At 37.8% G+C, this 19,447-nt stretch overlaps 1 protein-coding gene across 1 annotated transcript in view; it reads left to right on the top strand.

Annotated features, from left to right (window-relative positions):
- The window catches only part of LOC109065737 (CUGBP Elav-like family member 2), a 132,758-nt gene that overhangs the window by 21,310 nt on the left and 92,001 nt on the right, over positions 1 to 19,447 (top strand). Inside the window, exon 2 of the mRNA XM_042742984.1 lies at positions 10,017 to 10,052. Coding sequence (XP_042598918.1) covers positions 10,017 to 10,052 — 36 coding nt within the window. The remainder of the gene's footprint in view (positions 1 to 10,016; positions 10,053 to 19,447) is intronic.

Genomic DNA, 19,447 nt, shown 5'->3' with positions numbered 1-19,447 from the left:
AACTTTATTTTATTACAGACTTACATCAGAATCATCATTAATGATGTATATGCTCAGCCCTACTGCGGGGAGTGTATGTTATGTGTGTGACACATGAAAGTTTGTTTTCTTGTGCATTGGTGTCCCATTTCGGGCCGCTCTATGTGGACTATTTATCACAATCCTGAATGTTTACTTGGGTTATTGCACTCAAGTCTGAGTGTGTGTATCTATGTTTTCCTGGTTGCTATGGGCCTTAGTTGGTGGATTCTCTGCAGACTTAATTAGTTAAAACAAAGCAAGATGTCCATTTTGTCTGCTCCTCCACCTTAATTGATATTGATTTGTTCTCACCTCTCGCGGGATTAAAAGTGTGTTTTGTCCCGTCGCCAGCAGTTTTTCCTTCTTCTGGCCAGAGAAGTCAGTCAGTGCCTGTTTCTACAGCTTTTCTCTCCTTTAAATGCAATCCGCTGTCAATCCCATCCTCATTAAAATACCATTAAAATTGTGCAGGTAGTTTATAGATGCCTGTGGCTTCTGCCAAACAAAACCATGCACGCAAACACACATGCAGTATCTGAGAGTCTTGCTGAGTTCTCTGCATTTTAATTGGCAATACAGAAATGGGTTGGTAATAAATAGGGTTATATTATTATTGTTACTATAAATTTTGTTGTTATTTCTTAAACTGGATAGTTACCTTCTAATTTAGCATGCTAATCTAAATGGAACCTCATAAGTGACAGATTTGGTTGGTGTTCACATGTTCCTAAGCTAACAACACAATACTAATGTCTAAAATAATGTTTGATTCAATTTTTACAGCGCTTGGGATATAGCGCACTTAAGTGTGCTATTTATTTTTGTTTTTAGGAACTTTAGACTCAAGACATTTGGATAAAAGTTTGAAAATCTCTAATTAAATATTGAATTCTACTTAAAATTATTTGAGCATACTGAATATTTAAACAGAATACTAGAAAGCATAGTTACTGCTAAATTGCATGAGAAAATACAGGCCTGCTGTGACAAACTTTCAGAGCAAACTTTTGCGTCGGGACTGTGTCTATGATGCCTTTATATGCTATCTAGTTAGAAAGCCCACTATGTTTTGGAACAGAGATACTGTGTGAGCACTTAAATCAGTGTGTGTGTGTGTGTGTGTGTGTGTGTGAGAGAGAGAGAGAGAGAGAGAGAGAGATGCTGATAATACACTAGCCCGTCTGTGGCATTAGCCAGCTTTTCATCAGCATGATTGATGGTGTGCCGACCTGGATCTTGAGCGGTTATGATCATATCTTTTCGCCGCCAACCTCATTGACATCTCTTTACAAGCCCGTTATCTTCCATTCTTGCCTTAATGACGCCTCGCAGAACGACCACACGCTCATCGCCCTGGTCCCCTGTGGAGTGGGCCGGGATTATACCGTCAATATGAGGGCCAGATTAAGTGGTAATGTGAGATTAACGCATGGCACGAATTTATTAAATGGGATTAACTCTGACATTTCATCCCAGTGGGACACCTCTGACATTCACAATCGTGCTCATTTATGCACTCATCCGGAGAGATGACAAAACGGTTACCAAGGCGGCCATGTGTCACCCCATGAACCGGTAAGACCTTTTGAAGACTGCATTAACACAATATATTGTTTCAATATTTTTTTTTTTTTTTCAGCTTTCGTATAAGAGAAACGCTACATATAGAATAGAGTCTGGTCAATGAGAACATGGGAAAAAAGTGTTTATGAGTAATGAGCTGTTTATATAACCCTCAGAAACATCCTAATAACCTAATCACAACATTTCCGTCCATGTTTTAGTGTTTTGGGGTGGTATGGGGAAAAGAGGTTAGAAACGAGTGTTAACTGAAGGAAATGAGTGGAAAGTAGACAAATTAGTAAAGGAGGTGACGTGTAGAAAGGACAGAAGTGCAAGGGTTTGACTCTGGTGGAGTGGGAATCATAAGGACTTGATTGTTTCTAATTATAGCCACAAGTCTTTTTCTTCAGTTACATGACACATCAGCTAAACTGGGAGAATGTGTTTGCATTTGTGTTAGTGTATGATTATGACTGTGTGATGATATTGTTATAATTTGTAAATATATATTTATTTTTAATAGGGATGATGCTTTTATAATATATATATAATATCCTCAATAATGTTAAGATGCTACCAGAGATATTTTTGTGATGTTTCGGTAAGCAGCATTACAGTGACATTACAGGAAATAGTATTGTATCACCCTAATGTTGTTCCAACCTGTATCATTTTTATGACATGAGGGTGAGTTTACGATTATTATTATTATTTTTTTTTTTTGGCAACTATCCATTTAAAACAAATCGTTGTCTCTTTAAATAAGGCCTGAGTGTGTAAACACAGTTTGCAACAAAAATGAAAGATAATGTTTAACAGGACATAAAGTACTTGAATAGATCAGGTGCAAACATGTTAGGTATTTATGATATTATCGGTTAATAATGACAATTAGGTAGACAACCAAATCTGTCAGACCACTAAGTTCACAATTTATAAAGTCTGAGACACTGAACACATCCTATCGCCCATATGTCGTGTTAATAAGTTGTGAGAGCAGCTTGTTGAACTTGTTGCATTTAGAGGTGAAGACTGAAGCAGGACTTTACAGCACCAGCATGACTGAATACAGACCACTGTGGCAGTTAATGAAATCTTGGCATGTCTGTGGACCTCCTCTCCTTTCGTTCCACAGCTCTTCTGTTACACCTCACAGCTGTGGAGTGTGTGTATATGTGTGTGTGACCTCTTCCATTTCAACAAACTTTTATTGCTCAAGTGCTTTAGTATGGATGAATCTTTGAATCTTTCTTTTACACTGCTCTCACGCACACACATATAGAAAAATCTCAAATTCAACTGTCTCTAATATCTCAATTGATTCTCCTAGGCAGCAATGAGAGCAAATTGAGACTTTTGCTTTGAATTTTTATTGCATTCACACATAACCCGTAAAAGTCCTGTAATGACACATGACATCAGGATGTGACGTGTAATGTACGAGTCGAAAATGCTAGGAATGTTATTTTCACTTAAGCTGGGAAACGATCTCAGCTTCAGTGCGGATAGTGAGGAGCTAACTGATCTTTGCTTCATTACAGTTTGCGCATGTTTTTTTGTCGCAAACGTTGATCTGCCTTCAAAACACCTGGTAAAAGAGTCGCATGATAACATGTGTCATCACTACAACACACCCTTTACGGCAGTGTTTCTGGATTTTGTTCATACAGAGCTCGTTCTGGGCCCGGCAATGTTATTAGGTCCCCAACCCGGGATTGATCCCAGAATCAATCCCGAGACGTGTTTCCGTTCACACAGAAGGTGATCCGGCAATTTTCCGGGAACAACGTGCAGTGTGAAAGGGGCTCAAGGGTCCCACATTGGGTCTGCAATATATCCCCCATGTACGTCCCATATTAAGATGTTAAATTATTCAATCCAGCCTACAAATTGGCTTTGACTGCATTTCCTTTGGCCTTTAATGTGATGAACAGAAATGCTCAATTGTACAAATTGTATGCTAACTGTACGCTATAAAGTGTAAATCGTTTAAATTTGTGATTGTAAAAAATATAAAGTTTAAATTTCTCATTTAATATTAGGTTTTTTCAGCTTTATTTTACAAAAATATTTATTAAAATTATTAACAAAAAATATTTTTACTAGTTTAACTATAACAACCATACTTATGAGGAATTTAATGAGATGCTAAGTTTATACTTAATTGAACATAACTCCATTACATACAAAACTCCAGGCTCCATGAAATTTATTGGGCAATGAAAGAATGAGCTTCGAGCAATCAGATTTAGCGAGTTGTACTGTTGGTGGCTAGTGCATACATTCAAGAAGAACTAGGACAGTTAATGTAGTGCTCAAACTATGCGATGCTAACAGCAGCTCCCAGAGGCTCAGCTTCTTTATAACTACACACACACACACTTCATCTAGGGCAGATGCTCGAGGCTGCTCAACTCACTGTCATTGATAGTCAGAACAAAGAGGTCAAAACAAAATGTAACGCATATGGTGGGTGCGTACACGTTTTACGTGTTTTTCCACAGCAGCATAAGAATTGGTATGTTATTCTGCCGGGTCATTATTTGGCAGAGACACTTTTTGGCAGGAGCAGTGTTTGGCAGCATACCAGCTTTCTGCCATCAGGTGATACACTGTCGTGTGTGTGTGTGTGAGAGCCAGAGCATCTAGAACAGCTGCTGGGGCACATCTGTCTACCAAGCAACACATTCAGACACACACAGTTCTGCACTGTATGGCGAACCCATTTCCTATCATCCAATTCTCTGTTAGGGGCCTTTCACACAGGGTAGGTTCTTGTGGTCCTTCTGTGCTATATTTTAATTGTTGATCTGAGTAAACATGCGCTAGATGGGCGTCTCAGAACCTTGTTACACACCACACTGTGCCTTGCACCATGACTACTGTGGTTTTAATATGCCATGTCAACTTCCATCTCAAGACCCCTGTATTCTTTTCCATTGTGCTGTGTTGTGTCTACATTTACATTTACATTTACATTTATACATTTAGCAGACGCTTTTATCCAAAGCAACTTACAGTGCATTCAGGCTATATACATTTTTTTACCTAACGTGTGTTCCCCTGGGAATCGAACCCACAACCTTCTGTGAAGTCTAGCTGCTTTGAATGTAAGAATGCATACTGTTTTCCCTCAACACTGCTTGAATAAACTCTTAACCCTAATTTGCTGCAAAACTTAGACACCTAGACATGAATGATGCCTTAAATCATGCAGCTTTTAGAGAGGTATGCTATAATTTTAGTAGGGATCCTATGTACAATTGGCAAGTGAAACAGACAAAAATTCCTAAAAACTTCATAGTGACTTTGGGGTGGGCTCTTTTGATATTGTCTAGTAATTAACCAACTAACAACCGTCATCCAAAACATCTGAGCAACTACCTGAACACCCAAGAAACCAATCAGAATTATCCAAGCAACCAGCCGAATTGACAGTAAACTGATGCCCTGTTCCACACTCCATGCAGTTGCGCTACTTCCACCAACAGAACAAAATGAATTTTTTCTTACTCACTATGATGTGTGTAGACACAAATGTCAGAACATTCTAGCAACCACTTAGAAACAGTCTAGAGGTTGCATAGTAATGCACAAAAAAAATGGAGCAACTACCTTAAACACCATACACTCTCAGGAAAAAAAGGGGGTACCTTTAGGGATACAACAGCTTGTTACTGGGGAACCACTTTGGAACTCCCTAGCAACCAATCAGAACTCTCCAGGCACCACATAGCAACACTCTAAAAACACTTAGAACACACTAGCAACCAATGCCCTAAAAACTAAACTCGGGACACCTGACAGCTACCTGGAACAGCCAAACAACACCATAAAACACTTTAGCAATTCTCTAGAGAGTAGAATACTCTAGTATCCACCTAGAAACATGGTAGCAACTGCAACCACTACTCAGAACTGCCAACCAACAACCCTAGTAAGAATACTACAGCCAGACTACTTCAGCAACTGCTTAGCAATGTGCTTAAACCAGAACACCTTAGTAACCACCTAGGAATGCTTTAGTAACCACTCAGAAGCCCAGACACTATTTAACAACACTCCAAAACACACAAAACCAATAACACCAATAACACTCATAGTAAACCACATATCAACATGCAAAAACCACTCAGAACACCTTAGCTAATGCATAGCAACACCCTGGCAACCACCTACAATACCCTAGCATTGTGACAACATCTTTGGCATGGGCGAGTACCTTTAATTTAAATGTCATAATCATAATTAGGTTGGTATGTGGGTCTGTCTCTCTCCTTCTCTCTCTGGAGAGATGAACTGATATTGTAGCCAGTTTCTCATTAGCCAAGCGTCCTGGGACAGTTTGAATTTATCTATGCCAGTCTCATAAATCAGCTGAGATGACTGTTCTTTAGCCACACTGTGTGTGTGTGTGTGTGTGTGTGTGTGTGTGTGTGTGTGTGTGTGTGTGTGTGAGAGAGTGTGTGAGTGAGAGAGAGAGAGTGTGTGTGTGTTGTGTCTTGGATTTTTAGTGTGAGAGAGAGAGAGTGTGTGTGTTCTCTCTCTTACAGTTCCTACAAGGTGTATGTCTCCATTTATATGTGGTACACATACTGCGTTTATGTTTATGGATTTTTAGCAACAGATTTTAATAGCTCATAATGCCTCATAAACTGAGATCTGTGAGGGCTTGTGGGTAATGGAGCTTATGAGAAAGGAAGGGTGTGGATGATTGATGAATGGTGTTGTCTAATCTGTTGCTTAAGGTTATGTAACCCGCTGTATAACTCTGATGTGTGTTAGATTGATAGGGTTTAGGCTTAGAACAGTAAATTCACCCTTTGAGCGATTCTTGTCAAATGAAGCCTAGCATTGAACTTCCTAGACAAGTTTGTTGTCTGTCCCCTTTCTTTTCTTTTTTTTTTTTCTTGCATACTCCCAGACAAACAAATAAAATGAGTAAGGCAGGGGAAAAGAATAGGGGTTTAGTCTCTTGGCAGTGATGGACGGTGCTGTCTGAAATGTCTCCATAATCGGAACAACGAAACAGTCATCATATTATACCAAAACCTTCAGATTTCTTTTGTCTATTTTACAGTTATCAACTGTAAATTTCTATTTTCACCACCCAAACTGGACCCATTCCAATCACTCCCAGCAAGCGTTTCTGGGCGGGAAAAAATGACTCTGCACTCATTCGAACAAGGTATCGCTAATGTCAGAAGCCAGAGTGATACAAACAGGGTAAAAGATCTTAGTCTCATTTAAATATATGCAACGTCTCCTTGTGTTTTGAGTATGAAATATTGGGAGAACTTATTGGGAGAGACAGAGTTTAAATCCTGTCAGAAGAGATGAGGGTAAAGTCGTGGGTCAGTGACTTCCTTCCTCCCAAGAGGTTAAACGAGTCTCTCTTGTGTGCCAGTCACCCAGAAAGAGTATCAGCTTCGGTCTACCTAACTCAAATCGGACAGACATAGCAACCTGAGGCTCGACTGACCACAAAACAATCACTTTAAAGACCCCAGAAGAGTGTTTAAGCAGTCTCCAAGTTCACCAAGAGGATGTCCAGGTTTGTTCGGTTTGCTCCGATTGGAGTTGCCTAGTTCTATCGTTTAGTTCCCAAAAGAGACTTGAAATAAAAAATTTGAAATTTAAAAAAGAAATCATTTTTTAAAAATCCTCTTATTCTGGGAAGTAACAATTTTAGTGACTGATGTCTGCTGTAGTCTAGTCTGGAGTACTTTAAAACGCTCCACCTGTCTAAACTAGCAAATTATCACCCAAAAACATGACGAATATCTCAAGCAAGGATGTGAGTGTGTTTATGTGAGAGATGGATATATAGACAGAAAAGTAAAGCGCAGAATGAGTAAAAGAGACGCAGGCACACAGATGGTGGGCTGTTAGAGAAAAAGAGATAATGATTACAGATGAGAGGAGATGGAAACCGCACAGTTAGAAAGAAAGAATGATAGATAGAGACAGAGAAGGAGGGGAGATGTTTCATTTCCATCTACCACCCTCCATTTTTTTAATAAGGTCATTTTCTGTTGGAATCTAGTGGCATATTAAAGGAGCAAAGTGTTTTCAGACATGTATTCCACAATCTCGATACCAAATTGTAAGGTTTATTGTATTTATTTATTTTAAGTAGAAGTTCTATGCATGTGTTTGAGGGGGTGATATAAGACAGGAAGAAAGATGTTTGTGTGTGCAAACACATCTGGGTTAAGGCCTTGCATAATTCATCCCAGTCAGGCTCAATGCGAAGGTATATCCAGCAGAAACCGCGGACAGACCTCTCACTGTGTGGCTCTTTGAAATGGAAAGTAACCTCCAGCCCACCTTTGCTCTGATCAGCAGAGCCAGCATATGCTATCCCTCTGCATCCCTCTCATTTGGGCCGGAATAAAGGAATAATTCACCATTAATAAGTGCATAGCTGGCGTCCTGTTATTCGACAGTGCTGATGGCAGCTGTTATCAAACAGTACCCGTTTCACCGGAAGCTTTCAGAATCATGACCACACACCTCCTTCCCATTGTCCACAGGGGACCAATTTATTAACATGCGGTGGGAAGCACAGTCTCTTTCTTAATACACACACACATATACACAGCAAGAGCTCAGCGGTCGGAGAAAGGAGGGATAAAAAGAAAAAAAGCCCCCAAAAAGATAATTTGGAAAATTTGGAGTGGGCTGTTTGGTGCTAACAAGAGTGGGGAGTTCATTTTGATCACCTGAGCTTGGGTGCCATGTTCTATGAGGGCCAAAATTAGGCGTGGTGAATTGGCGCAATTGATTTGCTCTTTGAATACAGAATTCTGCCTTTTAACACCAGTTATTTTTTTTGTTGTTGTTTTTTTTTTTTTTTAATTATTATTGAAATGGTACTGGTATATATATATATTTATTTTTTTTATTTTTTTGATTACTGGTTTTATTTCAGTTTATTTATTCCCATTATTTTCATTGATATTTACATATTAAAATTCTCATTAATGTATGGCATTTTCATTATCGTAATGTTAATATATATATATATAATTATTATTATTATTATTATTAATATTATTATTATTATTATTATTTTATTTTTTTTATTTTTGATGTTCAGGAAGTATTCTTCAATTTACCCATTTGAACCCACTTCTTATATTTTCTAGAAATCAAATGGATATATCTGTATACTTACAGTGTAAAACCATTTGCCTCTGTCAGCGTAATATGTAAATTATGATTCATAGAGGAACCGGTTGCTAATGAAGTGCTGTATTAGCCATTTGTAATTGTCAGCAGGGATGGATTGGAGTTTTTTTCGTGAAATATGTCAAGAGGAGGCTGAAAGAGGTGCTCACAATGTACCATCCCTCCTCTCTCTCTTTCTATCCATTTTTTCATCTCCACTTCTCTTGGGCTCAGTGGCTTGTGACGCTCCATATGTCCGTCTGCTTCTCCTCAGAGAGAGAGAGAGAGAGACATTAGTTCAGGCACCCCTCGCCTCGTACATTCAACATTCATGTTTTCCCAAAAGCGAACGCTCTGAAATGACAGGAGAATAGAGGGTTGGGAAAGAGAGAGAGGGTGTGGATGATTGGATGGGTGAGAGAAAGATGGAGAGATGTGTGTGTGTGTGTGTGTGTGTGTGTGTGTGTGTGTGTGTGTGTGTGTGTGTGTGTGTGTGTGTGTGTGTGTAATGTAGACAGCAGTGAAGTGAATGTTATCTTACAGACGTTGAATGCACCTGCAGCTAAAGCCATGCATAAGAGCTCCCTTCAGAAATAAACACATACACTTGAGTACTATCACACACATACACACACACACATTCTCATTACAGCTGTATTATCACAAACCAAGGAGATACACAAGCATATACACACACACATACACCTGTGCATATGTGATCAAAATTAAAGACGTACGGATAGATGGAATATAATTTATTTTGTTGTATTACATTGATGTTGTACCAAGGATCAATCCTATAATATTGGCACAGAATATCATAATTATTTAAAGTAATGTATTATTATTATTATTATTATTATTAGTTTTATTTTAAATATAATGATAAATTACTACAATTACCCATTTGGTCTTTAGACACATTTAAATTTTTAATTCTTTTTATTTATTTATTTATTTATTTTTATTTATTTATTTATTAATTTTATTTTTTGTGTGAGTTTAAGTGAAATTGGCCCTGAATATATCTGGAAGTTTTATTGTAGTTCAAACAACAGAATTTGACATTAGTTTAAACAAAGATTATGGGTTTGATTCCCAGAGAATGTATTAAATGTTGAAAAAAAAAAAGAAAGGTTATCTTTGCAGTTGTTTTAACTGCCAAATGTGTAAATGTAATCGCATAATACTAAACTAAAATGGTTGTGTATGTGACTTTAACTGAGCTAATGAATTCATTTTCTCCTTTTCTCTCACAGGCAGGACGCAAGTGATCTGACTGGAACTATACAGAGGTAAGACTCTCTCTCTTTCTGTCTTTGTCAATTATTTCTACTGAGTTCTGGCTAATCAGTAGTGTGTTGTCTGCTATACTGATGTGATAATTTTCACACACATCTCTATTTTTAAACTGAGACTGTGGTTTGATCACTAGTTTGCACACCTTTAAAATCTTGGTGAGCTGGTGACCTAGACAGTATTTTAAGCCATCTTAAGTTTACTTCCGACTCCCATTACATGAGGTTGGTGAAAAATGTAAATCGTTTCATAGAGAAGGCAATCCCAGAATGCACTGCAGTAAGCTCAGTGGATTTTTTTTAAACATGACAGACAATGTTGTTCCATACTGAAATAGTATCAGTAAGGTTAAATCTAATTATAAATGGGCTATTTTGTCCAAAATTGGAGTATGTTATGAATTTTTAATGCTTATCCGAGTATCATGCTGTTAGCTTAGCAACATGCTAACACAAACTCTATTGAAATCAATTCTCCTCCCTGCTGAAAAAAACAGCATATGCTGGTTAGGTATGTTTTGACGCTGGGATGCTGGTTTATGCTGATCCTTTGCTGGTTTATGCTGGTCCTTTTGCTGGTTTATGCTGGTCCTTTGCCAGCAAAGGACCAGCATAAACCAGCAAAGGACCAGCATAAACCAGCAAATGGACCAGCATAAACCAGCAAAGGACCAACATAAACCAGCATCCCAGTGGATGAATTCAAATAATTGTTTACTATAAATCTATTTATATTGTGTACAATTCCCAAATTTTACAGTAGGTTAATCTTATTAAAAAGCCCATTTTGTTTGTTCTTCTATGAAGATTTATGCTTAAAGTTTTGTTTTTAGCTTAGCAACAAGCTAACGTCAAACTCTGTTGTAATTAGTGAGGACTTGACTCTTTTGAGGCACTCTTTTTGTATAGGACTGCCTGTGTAGACCGTCCTAAATCAATCATTTGTGCTCCATTTCTGTTACATTGCTGTCTTAGAAGGTAACTGCCAATGTAGGCAGTAGGCAGCAGAGCAGCCCACTAAGTTTCAGAACAGAACTAATGACATGCACAAACAGCATTCATATACGATCTAAGGCCTGATATCTCTGTTATGTCTGACATCACTAAGGCAACATCCAATATAAGGACAGCAGCAGGAGAGGATGATGGGATTTTGGGGAGAAAAAAAAAAGAGTAAGCTCAGACTTAGCTGAATTTAACATAGCTTTTTCAGAATTTTTGATTACGAGAGGAGAGCGAGATGACAGGGAAAGGAGAGGGAGAGAAATAAAAGAGAAAAGGGTGTTCTCAGAGAGTCAGGGGTGCAGAGTTGAGGCTGGTACAGATCTGTGACTGAGGGCCATTAAACCCAGCCCCACAGCTATGAGACGACACATCGAAGGAGTGAGAGAGAGCGGCTGAGAGTTTTTTGATAAACTGCTGATCCTGAAATAGCTACACCTATTTTTCATCGGGAATTCTGTTAAGAATAAATTGTCACGTCTCATCTGGAGAGGAGCTTTCTTCCTCAGGGCGGCACACAGAAACTCAAAGCCACTGCTAGAGTTCGCCACCCTCTCTGTCGTTACAGCGATGCACTGTGGGTTACCGCCGGCAACCGGCTGATTGACAGACAGCCTGCGAGTTTTCAAGGGCACTCTTGAAAAGGAAAAAATATGTCACCCTGGGAAAATGCTGTGGATGTTACAGTAAAATGAATGAATACAACATGACAAAGTACTAAATATAAAGGACATTTTTTCTCAAAAGTCAACAACTGGCTAGAAGTTAAAAGGATATTTCATCAAGAAATTAAAATTCTGTCTTCATTTACACAATCTCATGTTGTTCCAAATCATTATGAATTTCTTTCTTCTGTTGAACACAAAAGTTGGACGCCGAAGATGATATTTTGCAGAAATGTTGGTAACCAAACAGTTGATGGTAGACATTGAATTTCACAGAAAGAATTTGGAGCTATATGGAAGTCAATGGCTACCGTCAACTGTTTGGTTACCGAAATTGTTCAAAATATCTTAGTTTATGTCCAAAGGCTGAAAAACAAACTCCTAAAGGTTTGGAACAGCTTGAGGGTGATAACAGAACTTTCCTTTTTGGGTGAACTATCTCTGTAAGTACAGCCCTCATATAAATGTTTACATTAGTGTCAAAATTATATATGTAACCCCTCTCTCCCGGGTCCTCACCGCCACACCTCGCACTTGCTCCGAGTGGGCCTCGAACCCGGGTCTCCGGCATGGGAGGCGGACGCACTAACAAGGAGGCTAAATGACTGCAGCCACTATTGCGTCTCTTGAGATCAGGCGAGTGAGGTCTACCTGCACAGCACCTACTCGCTGGACTCCGTTTCACTCACCCCCCTAAACCTCACTCCCATCCGGGTCACGGCACCAATGTAACCCCTCTCTCCCGGGTCCTCACCGCCACACCTCGCACTCGCTCCGAGTGGGCCTCGAACCCGGGTCTCTGTCATGGGAGGCGGACGCACTAACAAGGAGGCTAAATGACTGCAGCCACTAGCGTCTGTCGCTAACCCACCACCTACTCGCTGGCCTCCATATATGCTGTCTATCTTGACCCCATTGGCAAACCAGCCCCACTTAACAGTTATGCATGGCTCCTAGAAAATGTGTGTGTGTGTGTGTGTGTGTGTGTGTGTTATTAAAAGGAGATTGATCATCAAGATCTCTTATTTCCAGGAACACATTGATGTAATGGGCATCATGTGTTCTTCAAGTGCACATATGGGTTTAATTTGCCAAATATTATAATATTGCTGATCAAAGATCTTGTGCACCACACCCAGAATTACCTCAGCGTTCATCTGTATGCCAAAAGTCGTGTGCATCTGAGTGCATGTTCACAGCAATTTTAGCGTGACTTTATGCAGATGAAGTGCAAAAGAACACAGTGAACTTCACAAGAATAACAAAACACCTCAGGAGCGAGAGGAAATGAACTAGAGATAGAGAGCAGAGGAAATGAGAGGAAAGGGGTTTGCTATTGGGGTATTAGCGAGAATTATTAGGGAAAAAAATACTTTTGTTTGTGTGTAAATGTACAATCAGAAAAATACTTAATGAAAGTATGATAATGCAGATGCGAAGGCTTGGGCGAATACGTTCTTGCGTTAATGCCTCAGAGTCTCATACAGCAGTTGACCTGAAAGAGCAAACTTAAAGTAAATACATATATGTGATAATAGGAGCTCTAGCACCCCTTGTGGTAATGCTGAGAATGCAGTGCATTCCTGTGCCGGGTTATGAAGAACTCTCTTAGATTCAGTCGAACTTGCGTAACTAGACACGTTTGTGTTCATGTACGTGTGTAAAGTATGTTTCGGGCCTAAGGGGAAAATTCCTCCCAGAGGAAAATTTTACTGTGCAGACTTTGAGAACAAGGTTCAATCTATAATAAGCCTAATTTACATATAAAGGAGGTGTATTTGTGCTGAAAAGAAAGACAATGACTTAAATTCCCATGGCGCAGTGCCATACTAGTCTCAAGAGACTTGAGGTAGAAGTCTCCATTTGTGTGTGTGTGTGTGTGTGTGTGTGTGTGTGTGTGTGTGTGTGTGTGATATGTATATATATATATATATATATATATATATATATATATATATATATATATATATATATATATATATATATATATATATATGAAATAATAATATATTTCATATGATATTTAGGTGTTGTTGAATATCAATGTAGAAAAATAAAATAAATGTAAAAAATTTTATGGAAGTCATTTGAAGCATGTTATTTGTTGAATAATTAATTTAAAGTTATTATAAAACGTATTGTAAAATTAAATAATGTGCGTGGCCATACTAATTATTAATATAAATATATTTAATATTATACTTAAATTAAAAAATATATTTTATATCTGGAGTCTCTGATACCCAAAACAAATGTAAAAAAATAAATAAAATTATAAATGTTAATGTTGAATAAAGTTGAATAAAGAATATAAAGTTACTATAATATGTATTATGTACTATTACAATGTGTAATATGACAACTATGAATATTAATATATTTATTATTATATTTAGTTATTGTTGAAACCCACTGTAGAAAAATAAAATAATGCTTTATAAATGGCTATATTTGAAGCATGTTATTTGTTGAATAATGCTGAATATTGACAGAAAAAAAAGTTGAATTCTCTCTATAAACAATAAGATTTGAAAAAGTTTTTTTGTCTTTGCTATGGGCTAGCATCTGAAATACAGTTGTCAACTTAGATGCAGAGATACTCTAATCTCTCTTTTAATTTTTTTTTATTTCAACATCCGTGGCATAGCAAAGAGAAAAGGAAGCGAAAGAAAGGGTGGCATAAAAGAACGTGTAACTGTGTAATTAGCTCCTATGTGCAGTCACTGATTTCCTCATGCCGAATGACTGACTGCCTCTTAGCAAGTTGCATCAAAACCATTTCTTCTCTTTTTTCACTCCCTTTTTTCCGGTACCGGGGGTCTTGGGGGGGGGGGGGGGGGTGCGGGGGTGGAATCGGTTGTCAGCTAATTGCATCTCTCGGTGGCGATTATGTTCTCATAGAGAAAACAACCGATAATTATGGGAGCCGGGATGGCAGTGCAAGAGAGCGGTTACCGAACCGTCATGGCGGCCGTGTGGGACCCGGCCTCATTATCACCACGGAGACTGACCCGCCCCCTTCACCCCAGCAACCGCTCTAATTACCATCCAACCAGACCTGTCAATCAACACTATTTATAATCCACTCTGAGAGAGGAAGGGAAAAGAGGGAGAGATAGAAACATTATGAAAAAGTCCCTGGGTATTACAAGTATTAACCTTCAACGTTTATGACAAGTATTCAGGTTCGTCCCTTGTGTGGATTGATGTGTTCTGTGAATGTGAAAAGGCCTGTTTTCTCTTTTGTCCTCTGTTTTATTCTGTAGATTGATTAGAAGACCATTCTTCTAAGAACCTTTTAAAAGAATCACATTGTAGCAGATTATTGAAAGTAAATTGTACTGAGTAGACTATAGGCCTTAGTAGATGAAAATAGATAGACGTATTGTCATTCTGTTGTTTACCTTGGCATCATTTGTTCAGCTGACAAAACACAGAATTTTTTTTTTTTTTTTTTTTATATGTCAGTGGACCAAAAACCTTTGGAATGAACACAGTAGAGCTTATTGAATGGATTGTATGTCTACCCCTCATTGCCTCTTTTTAATTTTTTTCGTCACCCTAAAGGCCCCGATATACTTGTCATATACTTATATATGACGTCATTTTGAACATAATCAGGCCGAAATTAAGTTCGTTTCAGCAGTTCGTTTTGGCTCCTATTGGTCCATGGCGGTTACGCAATCAATGGGTGTGTTCTGAAACTCCATCTTCTTTGAAGTGCGATTTTTTTTTTCTCGGTTCGTTTCTCATTCCATGGAAGTTAGACCATAGAACAACATCTCCTGATTACACTGGAGTGTCGAAAAGCTGAGCTGGCTCAAATATATCCGCACCTGTACGATTGCTCGCAGAGAGACTTTAAAGATTCAGAGAAAGCATTTAATTCCTTGAAAGAAATGCCAATGAAGCTTGGTGTCAACGACCCGGAGTTATGCAAAAAGCGACGTAGAGAAACATCCAAGACTAGTTTTTCAAAGCTATGAAAAGAATGAAAGGAAAGAGTATAGATATAAGGTGGCAAGTACCAAATACATGTGTTTCAAATAAATGTTACACCATACTGCTGCTGCTGCTGTTGTGATTTTAATAAGCGGATTTAAAGGGTGTAGGCCTACAATAAATGAAATGGCAACAAATAAACAATAATAATCAATTGTTTTTATCAAAAGTAAATCATGACACCACATAAAATATAAAAAGGTGTAACAATTTATCCAGTTTAATAAAATAAATTAACACTAATAAAATAAAGTAACAAACTGACTCTAATATTTTTTTCCACATCATGCTAAAAAATTTAATATTGAAATCAAATCACACTTCCCAAAAACAAACGATAAACTAAACTAAATAACTCCTGCTAATCATTATTATTATTATTATTAATCTACACCATATATATATATGAATATGTGAATCTGAATAGTTATACCGCCTCCAGCAGGGGAGTATTAAATATACTATAAATAATTTTAAATCCAAGTATATATTAAGAAATTCATATAATATTGTGTAAATCTAAATATATAGTAAATAAACATGTTATTATTAATCTACACCATATATATATATGAATATGTGAATCTGAATAGTTATAAATCCTAATTATACAAGTATAATTATATATATATATATATGAATATGTGAATCTGAATAGTTATAAATCCTAATTATACAAGTATAATTATAGTTGCAAATCAGAATATTTAATCATAAATACTAATAAATGCTCAATATAGCTGCAAATATGTACACATATGAATGCAGTTACATGAATTACTGAGCCAGATTGTTTCTCGACTTCTGTCTTCATAACTATTGGTATTTCACAAAAACAATTTCACATTTTACAATAGCCGGCTAGTGTTTGTTTCCACTGAATAGCATTTGTAGTCATCTGAATGAGCCACCCGAGGTGAGGCCTTGTGAAAGGTTCGTTAGGCAGCCCTCTGAACGAGCTGCACCACAGCACCCCATCTCCGTTTTTAGGGGGAGGCACCTGGACGAGCTCCATGCTGAGGCCTGGTGTAGGCTGAGTAATATGAGGCGTGAGACCTTGGAGTGCTGCCCTACTGTTGCTCACAATCCTAATACCTCACAGATGTTCTGGATCGAGAAACAGCTGTCTAACATTACGTACGCACACAAAAACGCTAGTGGCCCCCAACAGCCGGTCGAACGTTGCATAAAAGCCCCCATACACAATGTACATTTACATGCATAATACGGAAAATCCAAAAACATCACATCCCACCTACAAGGAGAACATCCTCCTGTCTTAAGCCTTTAATACAGGCATCTATAACGCATAATACTTTTAAACAAACACTACGTCACATCACTAATACCCTCACAGTGGAACAGCCTCACATTTGCATTCATTCATTGTGTATTGTTGTGTGTTTGGATTTGCATCTAGCCCAGTTCAGACACTTTTCTCGAATAAACAAAATCTTCTAATCAGAAATACCATGAAAGAGTCTGAATGCACTGCTTAATTACACATTCGCACACAAAGTCCCGTCCCTCATCCCAGATTGGGTTATTGTCTCAGATTTTTCTATACTAATGACCGCTGGGCCCCCCCTCACCCTGAATATTCATGAGAGGAAGTGTCTCACTAGATGGCGGTGCAGCTCAGCGCTGCTATGCTAATGAGCTCACAGGGGATTAATATTTATGAGATCTGGGAGGAGGATACTGGAGATGTGACTTGTGTGAATGTGTATGCGTACAGTGACTCAGACCTTAATAGCTAAATCAGTTAGACAGCACAGAGTGGCCTGTCACATACAGACAGACATAAAGAAGAAAAGAGACTGCTATTTCACTTGATTTGAGTGTATTTATGGAGAAAAGCAAGGCTTAGGTGTTTTACAGGAAGATGAGAGGCAACTCAGACAAAGCATGTGCTCAGTATATTACAGTCATTTCACATTTAAATTTACATTCCATGGTTCAGGCAAAAAAGAAAATTCAGTCAGTATTTCCTCACCATCATATTGTTCCATTTTTATTTCTTCTGTGGCACAGGTTTTAACTTTTATAATATATAATATATCAACAACTAAAAATGCATTAGTAAAAATAATAATAATAGTAGTAATATTAGTAATAGTAATAGTAATAGTAATCATTGTGTAGGATATACTTTGAAAAAATTTTCAGCAGTAATTGCTAGTAAAATTCACAATAATCAAGAAGCAAGTAAGATGTTGAATTAAACATGAAATTTACCAGAGGAAATGCTTTTTGTTTTGATATTTAGATTTGAACAGATTTGGTTTTCGTTTTGTTTTGATTTAATTTACTGGGTTTTTTGTTTTGTTTTGTTTGATTGTTTGTTTTTGTTTGTTTTGTTTTGAATTGGTTTGCTTTTTGTTTTGTTATTTTGCTTTGTTTGTTGTAATCTTTTTTTTTTCAGTTTATCCCAATTATGTTTGTTTTGTTTAGCTAGAAATGTTTGTAGATAGTTTTGTTTTTTTTTAGTTTTTTGTAGTCTTAAAAATTAATAGTTTATTTTTAGCTGTCCCCAATTATGTTACTCTCTCGCTGTCTTTGTTTTTTTTTTTTATTTGTTTCTTTATTTATTTACTTTTGTTTTACTTAAAAATGTTTTCCTTTAGTTTTTGTTTACAATAATAACATCAGTTACAGTTGTCACTAGACATGTGACCAATGGCACTCAAAGTCTTGACGCATCATGTTTGGACTGCCAGCTCAAATGACACTCGAGAACTGCGTGATGTGAGGAAATTATTTAATTTTAATGACATCAAGTTGAATAATGAATTTTCATTCCATTAGCTTAATATTAAACCAACATCACAATATAAGCTTTTTTTTGAAGCTTCCTGTTGCAGTGTCATAACCTGTGGCATCTGTGACTCATTTTAGTAATTGCAGTTACCGTTAGATGGTGTGTATAAAGGGGGGCGGGAGTTTTTTTAAGTGTGTGTGTGTCCATATTATGTAAGACGTTACTGGAAGAGAGGATGCAGTGTCACAATGAGTGTGAGTGCAAAAACGTTGTCAGTTCAGAAATCCGATGGAGGAACATGTCTCATGCTTGGCTCATTCTGCCTAGAAATTCAACACACACACACACACACACACACACACACACACTGTCCAGACAGGTCCATCAGTCGTCAAGCACCCCTATTGGATTTGACCAGTCACCAACAAAGCCATTAACCTCTCTCACATGCACACAGACACACACTTTCTTAGCATAAAGGTACACATTCCCTGGAGTGATTGCATATTAAAACACACACACAGGGTTCAAGTGTATTCTGGGTGGCTGATTCCAAAAATAGAGCAGAGTATAGTACAATTTGAGCTATTTTAGTGCATCCCAGACACACACACATAGACACAGAGCAGATGAACTAGTCCAGACATGAATGTCAGGTTGACAGCCTCATACCCAGAGGAATGCTTCCTTCAAACTGAAGAGAGAGAATCACGTTTGTGAGGTACGGGTGAAAGAAATGTGCAATCTCCCTTAGGGTTGAGCCTCTGGCCTCCGCCATCATTGTCATGCATGTGTGTATGTGTGTGTGGATGAATTTGAGGGTTGTCAAAAAAAAAAAAAAAAAAAAAATTGTGTTGCCCAATTGAAATCACTTTCCGACCTTTAACACTGGACACATATGCAAAGCATGACCGCAATGTAAACTGCAACCTCATTTCACCCATTGTGGGAAACTAAGCTGC

This window comes from Cyprinus carpio, chromosome A4 (genome assembly GCF_018340385.1).
Source record: "Cyprinus carpio isolate SPL01 chromosome A4, ASM1834038v1, whole genome shotgun sequence".
Lineage (NCBI taxonomy): Eukaryota > Metazoa > Chordata > Actinopteri > Cypriniformes > Cyprinidae > Cyprinus > Cyprinus carpio.
The sequence above is the reverse complement of the archived record's forward strand: the minus strand, read 5'-3'. Positions and strand labels throughout refer to the sequence as shown.